Source organism: Gasterosteus aculeatus, chromosome 2 (assembly GCF_964276395.1).
Source record: "Gasterosteus aculeatus chromosome 2, fGasAcu3.hap1.1, whole genome shotgun sequence".
In the NCBI taxonomy this organism is placed as follows: Eukaryota; Metazoa; Chordata; class Actinopteri; order Perciformes; family Gasterosteidae; genus Gasterosteus; species Gasterosteus aculeatus.
In genome coordinates, this window is record NC_135689.1 from 4,179,508 (window position 1) to 4,191,369 (window position 11,862).

Genomic DNA, 11,862 nt, shown 5'->3' on the forward strand with positions numbered 1-11,862 from the left:
AAAGAAGTTGATTTAGTCATTGTGACGTCACCTCTGGTTGTTTTTTTAATCTTCATGTGAATGAGCCACAGCGCTTTTATCCCAGATATTCGTTCTGAGTGTAAAACCCGGAGGCCAAACTCTCCTGACCTGGTGACCCCTGATGTGACGTCACGACGGGTGATGCAGAACAACGCATCTGGTGCGCGAGCCCGCTCGTCTGTACATTCATGGATATTCAATTCCTCCATTTCATAGGTGAGAGTACTTCAGCTGCTGTGTGGTGTGCGTGTGTGTGCGTGTGCGTGTGTTTCTTTGTGTGTCTTTGTGTGCGTGCGCAGCAGGGTGGAGCAGGAGGCGGGTCGCGCCGATGGAAAAGACGCACGGCTCCTCTATTGGACGAGACGTGCCGCTCTCTCTCTCTCTCTCTCTCTCTCTCTCTCTCTCTCTCTCTCTCTCTCTCTCTCTCTCTCTCTTCCGAGACAGGAGACATGAGGTTCCGAGACACCTGTCAGCAGGACTACGCATGCAGACGCTGTGCGAGCTGCAACCGGAGGCTGCGTGTTTAACCATGGACGAGCTGTCGTCGTCGTTTTTATCATCATTGTTTTTGTTGTAGCCTCTCGGTGACCGAGGAGCGGGAAGTTACTCTGCTGCTCCCTTCTCTTTTTTCTCTTTGTTATCCTTTTTTTTTTTTTTTTAAATCCTCTTTTTCATTTGAATCGCAAGCCGCATGAGTTCCCCGCTGTTTCTCGGTCAGCTGGTCGGGGTTCCGTTAGAAATAATGCACCCCACCATGGAGAAAGACACCACTCACACCAAGATCTTCGTCGGCGGGCTGCCGTATCACACCAACGACGCCTCACTTCGGAAATATTTCGAGACTTTCGGGGACATCGACGAGGCGGTGGTCATCACGGACAAACAGACGGGCAAGTCCAGAGGATACGGCTTTGTGAGTGCATTCAAGTTACCGATGAGTTCCGCTGGAATGAGAGGGGAGCTGAACACAAGCAGACTGAAACGTGGGATTCAATTCATGTTTGACTGATTGCATGACCAGGGAGCTGAAAACGCACTAGAGTGTGTGTGTGTGTATGTGTGTGTGTGTGTGTGTGTGCAGCCAGTTTGAAGCACTTCATCTTGATGCTTACTGTATTTCTTGTGTTGCCTTTGAGGCTGCACACAATGCCACTTTGTTGCAGCAGAGGTCTGTCACACATGTTTAAGCGTACAGAATGAGGACAGAGAGGAACACACGCGACTGTTTCCACTGTGTGTTTGTGTAAATGAGGGGGGGGGGTCGAGTGCTCACAGAGGTGTCAGTTGGCTCTGCAAGATAAGCCCAGCAGTAGTTTAATTTTGACTTCCTCTCATGCTTAACTACCCCCCCCTCCTCCCCTCTAGCAGGATGTGGAGGTTGGACTGACATGCAGCAGTTGAACTGATCGCTCTCCAGTGCGGCAGAGTGACCAGTGGTTGTCATGAGTCGCTTTGGGACAGCGTGCTCATTTCATCCCCGACTTCCCCCTTTCGGGACGTCTGACTTCCCTGCAGCGGCCGCTGCTCGGCCCCAAAATGTCTCAAACCATCCCGCTGCCTCTGTTTGCATGAGGCTGATGCTGCGAAACGAAAGCTAACAAAGGCGCTTTTACTTTCAGTGTTTCAACGGCGGAGCTCATGTATCAACTATGTGTGTGTGTGTGTGTGTGTGTGTGTGTGTGTGCTAACCTTCACCACCCCCTTCCCGCTGCTATCTGCCCACTCCTCCACAAACCCCCTCAAGGTAGATTCCAGTATCTCATCCTTGACAGCACAGAGTGAAAAACTCACACAGATCTGCCTCCTACATGAGCCCCACTGGAAGCATTCAAACACAACGATGGATGTATTCTCCCCCCTCCTCCCCCACTCCCCCCTTCCTGCTCTGGGTCTGATGCTCCATCATGTTGGCATGCGATTGAGCAGCTCAAAGCGCGTTTATTAATCTGTGGTGCTGTGACACCGTCGACAGGTGACCATGGTGGACAGGGGAGCGGCCGAGCGAGCGTGCAAAGACGCCAACCCCATCATCGACGGCAGGAAGGCCAACGTGAACCTGGCCTACCTGGGGGCGAAGCCTCGCAGCTCCCAATCCAGTAAGTGTGTGAATTGTGTTTTTGCAAAAAAAAAATCCCCTATAAATCAGCTTTAACCAGCTCAACCAGAGCTGCTGGCGTCGAATGTGCAAAGCTTTTCATCCACAATCTGATGTGTGCATGAAGGAGGCGCCAGAGAACACCTCAAAGACTCAATTATCGCAGCGCAACACGAGGCCGGCGATCAAAGTGGTCCTGATGATAGTCGTAGCTCGGACGGGAAGCTGAATGGTCGCTGCTGACGGATCGCAAGCGATTTTCTGGTCTCTTGCATGTTGCTTTTCGTGCGTTGAAATAAACCGTGAACGAATCTAAGGACCAATGAATATGTGCACAGATTGGAGGTTAGTGGGATAAAAACCACTGTGCTCCTTCCAGCCGACTCATTCCCACTACTGTTTGTGTACTTGACTTAACGCACAGCTGTCCTGCCGCTGGGCCTTTTCAGTGTCAACCACCAGCACACACGCCTCACCCTCCTCCTCCCTCCCTCCTCCCTCCCTCCCTCCCTCCCTCCCCCCTCCGACGTCTCGCTGCTCACCAGACCGTGACAGCATCTCTCTCTCTCTCTGCTTCTCTTAAAGCTCGCCGGCTGAAATACTGCCGAGTGTAGGTGCGAATGACAAACACAGGCGCCAACAACAACTGACTGCGTGTCCTCATTGTGCGACGCGACTCCCCCGAGCACGCCGGCCGATGGGAGATGGCAGCGCTCGCTATTTTCTTATTGTGTGCCAGGGAGAATAGACGGAGAGAATGAGGAGAGCAGGAGGGGGGACGGGACTGTTGGGAGAATTAAATAACTGTGCGTCTGTCTCCTCTTTGTCCGAGTGAAGAAAGGAAATGTGCGTTTGAACAAAAGAGGAGGACCGAGGGAGTCATGGCTGTACAGTAGGAGGAGGAGGAGGAGGAGAGATTTCTCCTTCAGCCTCGGCTGATTCCTGGTGAACTCTGTAGGCAGAGGGGTCACAGGTCATTGTGCGTTGCTGTTAGTGTTGAGTTTGTGTGCGTGCATGCTGAGGGAATAAGGGAGAGAAAGCGTCTCTGTCCTTGTCTGCTCGTCTCTCGTTGTCCTCACCGCTGCGTCTCTTTGTCTGCAGGTCTCTCTGTTGGAGTTCAGCAAGTCCATCCCACGTGGGCTCAGAGGCAATATGGGTAAGACGGAGTAGAATCAATACCTCTATTTCCACCTCTCTCTCCTACCTCCTCCTCCTCCTCCTCCTCAATACACCTCACTCCTCCGCCCTTGACATTGTGAGGCCTCCCGCTCTCTGCTCGGGTGGTGGTAGTAGACGCCGCACACGATGCTTGTTTAAACGCCGCCTCAAACGGCGCGTGTGAGCGATGTTTTGGTGAACCTGGATGACGATGTCATCAACCAGCTCCACAGCTGCGTTGTGTGGAGTGTGGATATTTGGTCTTTGGGGGGGGAAAAAAAAAGAAATTGCAGGCGGGATCCTCTAAATTTTTAAGGATTATGCACGATGTCGTGTTGTGTTTCGGTTCTTCGCGCTGACTTTCTGCAGGATGAGCTGCTCCCGCGGCTCCAGTGAAGACCATTAAAACCCTCAACGGTGCTGAGTGCTAGTAATATTGCAGTCCTCAATTTCTGAATGAGTGATAAGGGAGTTGAGGCCGACCCAGATGAGTCCATGAATGAGTGATGACGGGTTGATTGACGGGTTGATTGACGGTCTCCTGCGGTGAAACCAGACGTTCAAAGCGAAGGGGGTTTTAATCCGAGCTCGCAGGAAGAGTCACAGCTTTGACTGCAGCGTGAGAGGAAAAAATGCCCCCCCGACCCCCCTGAGTAACTAACCCACCTGTGAGGCAACACACACACACACACACACACACACACACACACACACACACAGAAGGTGGCTCTTTGTCTGGAAACGCACGCAAATTCAAGAGAAAGCGCGTTCATCCGTCTTTCTTTTAAGTCTTCTTAAGACTTCTTTTTTTTCTTCCATTATTTTTTTTAAACTGAACATATTTTGATTTTTTTTCAAAACATTTATCGGGAAAAAAAGCCTATATTAATGAATTAATCCGCAATCGGCAGATCGATTAAAAGACAATCATGATCAGCTAGCCTGTCGGTGCAGAGATTCAGTAGAATTTAGAAATATATTCCATACTTAACAAACCAGTTGTTGTAAAGAATAAATAAAACATGTTCTGGGTGGACTCAAGACATTTAATATGAAATTAAGATGAGAAGCCATAACAGAGTGTGAGTTGACCTCTTTGGCAGCACAAACACAAAGACATACAATTTACAAACATAAAATGAAGAAAAAGAAGTAAATCCTCTCAACGAACCGCAAACCACATCCATAAGAAGGAAGAACGGAGACACAGCTGCTTGGAGTTCCCCCTTCAATCAAGCAGACATTTCATCATCGGCTTTTACTTTTCACCACAAAGCGCTCTGAAGGGAAAATGTGCCGTAAGCCGGTTTGTTTTATGGCGACAATCACTTGATAATGATTATCAGGAGAAGCTGAAGATGACAGATTCCCCTTTTAAACGACCTCTGCTTCAAAACGCCGTCAGCCGGCTTTCCGTCTGAATGCAAATAAAAAACATCCATTGATTTATTTTAGTTATATGTTCTGTGTCTAACGGAGATCCGAGCGAATGCGTTTAAATCGACTCGCTGCCTCCGCAAAGGAGACAAACAGATCAGGGAGGAATAAACCGCAGAGGACACATCTGTCCAGCTGAGATGGCCGCGCTCCGAGGCTACGAGCGCCTCTGACGTGATCAGCTTGACTGCAGCAGCATTTCTTGGCAAAGTGAAGGACGCTTTTAGATTTTAGGGAAAGGTTATAAGCTTCCGAAGAGATGGGGCCTCCTTTCCCCCATTGATCCACAGCTGAGTGTCATGTGGTACATTCGGTGTATAGAGGTATGGGCGGGCCTTGAATCTACCTGGTTGAACAACAGTTACAGCAGGAGTCTACGACGAATGTCTGCAGGGTCTTACTGCCCCCGAGGGGCCTCGTGGCACAGCCGACAGCAGAAACCAACTCACACAAAGTTTCAGGAGGAATGGCTGATGCCAACTGTGGCTTTGAGGTACAGCTGAGTCTTGCTGGGAGGGGAGGGCTGTTTTCATCCGAGGGAGGGGTCGGGGGTCGTTGGGTCGGTGGGTCGGGGGGGGGGTGCTGCTGTCTGCCTTTAGCACTCAACCGCCGCGCAGAAGTGAAATTCATTTTTGTCAACCCAAGAAAAAAAGACAGACACGTAGATGAGGCAGTTAAATGTGGAGTGCTTCCTGTCTCAGCAGTACAGGGGGGGCAGGAGCCCACCTGCTGCTGCGTGGAGTTGTTGCTGGGTGCGGTGAGGTGGAGCTTTAAATGTTTATCAGTGAAAAATCAGTGGCGCCCCCCCCCCCCCCCCCTACCTCCCCTCCCCTCTCGCTTCCTCTCCCCTCCCCCACTAAATGATCTCTCCTCCCACGATGAGCAGTCGCTCTTATCTGCCTGTCAGGGGGGGTTCAGGTAGACGGTAAATTCTCAAGTGTGTACGTCTCTCATCCAGGGACACAATTAGGGGAAGCGGTTCTGTTGCATGAAAAGACAATAAAAAAAGGAAATGTTTGAATTATTTCTAAGGGCCCGTTTTGTTCCGTTTTTCTAGACCTGTTAACTGAAATTGCAGCTCTTTTTTTCCAGGATTGTAGTTAATGTTGCAGCTGTAAACTCATGACGGCCATAAAAAAAAAACACACAAATGCAGATGGAGGCCGACTTTTAACAAAACGTGACATTTCAGACTTACTCGACTCTTCCGCTGCCTGCAGGTTCTTCAGTGAAAACCTCTAACGTGCCGCTAATGTCACACCAGTTATTGACAACACAACACACGTATGGATTAGTACTTCCCAAAGAAACACTCGCCCGAGGACAAACGTGAAGACATCATTTGAATGCGGGTTTCAATAATTACGTGTTGTAAATATATACTAAGAATAAACATTTTGTTTTCACCACAAGATGAAGACAACACATAAAAGCGAGTGTCCAGCGCTGATGTTGGCCTTTCCATCCCTCACCCGCCCTCAAGCTGTGTGTGTGTGTGTGTGTGTCTGTGTGCGTGTGTGTCAAGAGAGGACGGCGGGTCATGTGTGTGTTTGTTGTTTTTCCCTGTGACTGACTCACCCTCCTCACATCCCTGATGTAACTATTATAAGCGTGGCCGTCCTGAGGCATGAAGGATATGATGGCTGATCCTTCACCTCTAAGCATCTCTCCCTCTTCCTCCCCCTCCCGCTCGCTCCTCGCCCAAGGAGTCCTCGACCTCGACCCCCTTTCTGTCTTTCTTTCTTTTTAACCCAGTGCATCTGACAGGTTTTTTTTTTATCTCCTCTGCCTGGTTTCTGATGAAGGGCGGCGAGGAGGAGTTGCAGAGGAAGCTGCATGTGAGGGAGTGAACGCAGAGATGGAGGTTATTCTGCTCTCGTGGGTCTGCTAGTGAGCATGCAGCTGCGCCAATTAGCCCTGCTATTCCCTGAACTCACCACACACACACACACACCGACAGACACACACACACACACACACACACACACGGACTCTCCCAAGCTGCTGAACTAACCACACACTCACTGTGTTGCCTCTCTCGGATCTGCATGTGCGCTTTGTTTTGTGTGCATACGTATGACGTGAACGCGTGTTTCACAGCCAGCAATGATGCCGGGGCAGCGGGGGGGGGGGGGGGGGGGGTCGAGGGGGGGGTCGGCGAGTTGCAGCTCCCTCTCATGCGATGCCGCTGTCACGTCCAATCAAGTCGGGCCGGTGCACGAGCGTGCAGCGGCACGCGGCCGAGGGGAGTGACACTGCACTTCTGCTCGGGGGGGGGGGGGAGACTCGCAGAGCTCCAGTGGGGGAGGCGTGTGATACAGCAGAGAGCGAGCCGGTACCAGCTGCAGCCGTGCTCAGACTCGACCTGTTGTTGGTGTTGTATGTCATTAGACTGCGTGTTAGTCATGGTGTCGCCTTTTTTAGGCCAGGCCTCCCACGGAGACCCTGCAGACCTATTTTCTCAGTGACTAACTGATGACTTCTTACACGTGCACACCGCCTTTCGCCAGCTATGGTTAGTGTGTGTGTGTGTGTGTGTGTGTGTGTTCTCTGATTGTATCTGAATGATCAGCTAAATAAAGCAGGTGGTGGTCACATTTTTGTGCACCTCAAAATGTGAGGATGTCACGCTGACACGTCGACCCCTTCTCGCCACGCCGCCTATGAGGTCGTTCTGAAATTCAGATTGCACACTTCACACTTTGCGCAGACTCAGTCCAATGGGTTATATTTAGTATTGAGCCTCTTGTTGTCACCAGAATGTTTAGACACACCGAGAGCTTCCTGTTTTTAAAGAGATTGTATCATCATTTCTTGATTGCACGGCCAGCAGACGAAACGAACACCTCCTGTATTGTGGTTTTGTATTTTAAATGTTCTTTTAGGAGGATTATGTGTTGGACTGTTTTCCAACCTGTAATTTTGCAGCGTCTGCTGGTTGCCTGGCAACTGCTCGGAACCGAGAGATGCTCTGGCACGCAAGCCACGATAAAACAGCCCATTTTCTTTTAACCGATTAGGCAAAGATACAACGTGTTAATTAGTGAGCTTTCCTAATAATTACAGAGAAATGTGCCAAGCGCACCTATAATCTACTCCCCCAAACCACACCAAGAGACGATGCACAAGACATCTGCAGTTATCCCTTCCATGTCCCCGTGAAACCAACAAAAACACGGTTATGTTATTGGTGTTTTAGTTTGGCTTCGATGAATCAAGCAGAAACTGTTGTTTTCAAGCAAGTTGAGGAGAAATTGTGGACTTAAAGCGTAAGTAAGGTGTAATAACTTAAATAGGACATCCGGGTGGATATTGGCAGGCATGATACACATGCTGGTGTGTGTGTGTGTGTTGTGTACACAGCACAGTGGGGGGGGGGTTAAAGGACCCGGTCCCAGTGTTTGTCGTGTACACCTGATCCCCGCTCCGGCTCTGTTTAGGGGTAAGCAGCAGCAGCAGGCCGCGTCGCTCCCCTGATCCCCCGCTCGGTTACAAGGTCACCGTCGGGTCAGCGGGTCGGGCTGTAGGCGCCGCGCGCCTTCACGCGCCGCTGTTTTTTTCGACCCACTTTTCTTGTGACGCGATCGCTGTTTGCGTTGCCAGATGTAAGCGAGGGAGTCCAGGTTAAGCGGGCGGCTTCAGGCGAGGGCACGAGTGAATACGAGAGGACAGCGGGGCCCTTTTTCCTCTCATTACTGCCGTGGTTCGGAGCATCCACGGTCTCGTATACACCGCGTTCATTGTGGCATCTTGTGTGTGTGTGTGTGTGTGTGTGTGTGTGTGTATGTGTGTGTGTGTGTGTGTGTGTGTGTGTGTGAGAGCTACGTGCAATTCCGTTTTCCTCTTTGAAGCGGTGATATTTTTTTTGGAACAGAGCTTTTCTTTTTGAACCTTTTCTCAGGCAGTGAGCTAATTACTTGAGTCACGAGGGAGACGGTCTATTTTAAGGCAACGCGGCGGATAATTGCTCTTAAGGAGGATGAGGACGCTTTAGTAGGACTCGCCTGTTTAATGCTGGGATGTAAAGGAAAGGGGCAAAAAACGGCAGTTTGAGACTCGGACGGACGCGCAGCTGTGTGTGTGTGTGTGTGTGTGTGTGTGTGTGTCTGCAGTTAATGTTGATGTGTTCACACCTGAGTGTTTGTTTTGATTCTTTTCACCTCCCCTTTTTTCACACAAAGAAACATCATGAAGATTCAAGATGGCTTCTTCTAAAAAAAAAAAAGATATTTTAGAGATATAAATAACAAATGAAAGATATTTTAATAATTATTATGACATAACAGTGAATAAATAACACAATCTGTTGTCATGGTAACATCTTTTGTCCAGTGTAATGTCTGTGATCGTAACGTACTGGTGTAACCGGCGTTCCTCCTCCCTCCAGGCTCCAGCAGTACGTCTACCCTCAGGCCTTCCTCCACCCGAGCCTGGTGCTGCAGTCCCAGCTCAGCCCCACAGCGGCGGCCCCTTACCTGGACTACAGCTCCGCCTACAGCCACTACGCCCCCGCCGCGCTGGAGCAGTACCCCTACGCCCCGTCGCCCTCCGCCGGGTACCTCGGCTACAGCTTCTCCCCCGGCACGCCGGCGCCCGCCCTGGCGGCCTCCCCGGCCCCCGCGGCCGCCCTCCACCCTCACCTGGCCGCGCTCGCCGCCCCGCAGGCCTTCCTCCATTACCCGCTGCACCCGCCCGACCGCATGCAGTGAGCGGCTTCTGGGTGGAGCTGCTGCTGCTGCTGCTGGCGATGATTGAACTGATGATTCCGAGCCGCGTGACTGCTGACCTGTGACGTCATCGGGACTGGTCAACCGGGGAGAGAGTGTGACGTGATCCAAAGGGCTTTTAGAAAGCACTCTCATTCCTCTTTTTTAAAACGTGTATCTATATATGTATAGATATATAGATAGTTATTGATGTTGTAATAGGTGATGAAATGTTCTATTGCTACGGTCATCAGCGCTGGATGTGAATGTTTTTCATACGTGGCAGACGACTGGTAATCTTCTGGACGTTGCGCTGACCCCGAGGTCGGCGGCGGGCCGACCGCTGGACAGCGCGCAGGTGAAGACAACGAGGAATCCGTCATGTTGGACGCTTTGATGCTGCGGCTGCAGTTTCTCCAGAGGTACTGAGCGGGACGCTGGATTCCAGCCGAGCCTGGAGGCCCGATTACCTCCTCTTCAAGGTTACCTGTGTGTCGATGGCCTTAGAGATCTCCCTCTCTCTCTCCCCCTCTCTCTCTCTCCCCCTCTCTTTCTCTCTCTCTTTCTCTCTCTGTACCCGGATCGGAGTGTTTGTCCATTTTTATTGGTTTCTTATCTCAATTCAACAAAATGTTTATTGTGCCCCCTTCTGTTCGTGATAATCACAGACTAACAGAATATGCAATTACGATGTAAAAGGATGAGGCCATTTTGTTTGTCGCAGAGAGAAAGACTTTCTTAACGCTAAAGACACAATAGTTATCAAGGAAAACGCCTGCAGCGGCTTATTAGGCTCATTTCTTTTCAGACCTGCAACTTTTTGGAGCAAGAGTGTGCGGATTGTTTGTTTTTAAGATACTTAGATTACAAAGTGGTCAATGCATATCAAGTAAATGTGTTTGTGTAGGTGCTGTCGTACTGGACGTGTGCGAGTGTGTTTGTGTGAGAGGGAAATAGAGCGGCGTGGTGCGCGCCGTGTCAGGACCTTTTCCAGCCCATTGTGCTGCTCAGAGTTGTGTCTTTGTTTCGTCTGTCTTTGTCTCTCTTTTTTTTTTTTCCAGCTGAGGAATACAGACGGACACTTCAGCGACGATAATACCGGAGTCTCTTAGTAAAGTAATAAACCAAGCCATACGTCGCGTTCCAAACAAATATGCAAAATAAAAAGGAACATTTCTGAATGAGACGTTTATGGAGTGTTTTTAGAATTACAGCAACTGAGGTTACGAATCTGTGTGAGACGCGTCCAACCGGCCCTTCCGTCCTGCAGATGGCCCACGTGCTAGGTGTTCGTGCTAAGCTAACCGGCTGCACCTCGAGGAGGCAACATTACTGGTCTCATAAAACTCTCAGCAGTAAAAAAGCAAATATGTGTAGTTTTCTAAATGTGACATTTTCTTTGAATATTTAAGTTGTTTATGATAATCTACACTTTTGTAAGACGTGTTTATGACATTATAAACTATTATGTTTTATTAAATACCCTTTTCCATATTATAATTAGAACTTTTTTTTAAATGGCATACCATGACTTTGTATCTATTGTGTAAGATACTATGCCTTTTTTACATGTTCATGACTTTTTATGATTTTCTTAAATATTTACTTTTCTGAGATGTTTATGACATGCTTTAACTTTTATTTTTAATAAAAACAATATATATCTATTTTTTTGCCATCATTACTGTGGTTAATTACATTACGTTTTCTTTAAAGCATTTTTGAATATTATAATGAGTTTGCTTTGACCTGAAATTCTGTTACTTTTTGTTATAATTTTTAGCATACTTTACTCAACTATACAGTATATACTAAACGTTTTATTTAAAAATGATACCATACCAATCTTTTTTTGTTCATAACGTGCAATAATATGGTAATTTTGGTCCTGCTAGAATTTGACTATTATTTAAATGACATTGTTAATTATGATGTCACTTTTTCATGATTTTTTTTCTATATGACTAAATCTTTTTCACATTGCTTTTGTTAACTATAATACTATATACTACTTACTATAACTTTTGTTATAGAATCTTTTACTGTGGTTTAGTGTTTTTTCCATGACACACTACTAATTTATACGACCCGTTTATTCACACACGCGGTGACATTTTTAAGGCTGTGAGCACATTGTGAGATCTCTCCAATCCGCCCTTACATGTATATTACATGTATATGATGAAGACTGACAAATTGTAAATCCATGTTATTACCCACAAAGTTTTATTATAGTGTTTATAGAACAATGGAGCTCTATGGCACCGGGTAATGAAGCTTTGGCTACAGACAATACACCATAGTGAAAGCGATTCATTGTTTTTCATAGTATTTGTTGACTAGAAGAAAAACTTAGAACATCGTCAGACTTTAACAGACTTTCTTTTTCTTCTCGGCTCTGGAGGAGGAGCCCTGCGTGACTTTATCAGCAAAATAACAGAAGAC

General features: G+C 48.3%; 1 protein-coding gene across 1 annotated transcript; it reads left to right on the forward strand.

The window, feature by feature from the left end:
* Nucleotides 1–147: 147 nt before the first annotated feature.
* rbm38 (RNA binding motif protein 38) lies at nucleotides 148–11,084 on the forward strand. Its single transcript, XM_040192565.2, has 4 exons — nucleotides 148–934; nucleotides 1,994–2,117; nucleotides 3,218–3,272; nucleotides 9,099–11,084. Exons 1-4 carry the CDS (start codon nucleotides 713–715, stop codon nucleotides 9,418–9,420), a joined length of 723 nt encoding a protein of 240 aa, XP_040048499.1. The 5' UTR covers nucleotides 148–712; the 3' UTR covers nucleotides 9,421–11,084.
* The last annotated feature ends 778 nt before the right edge of the window (nucleotides 11,085–11,862 follow it).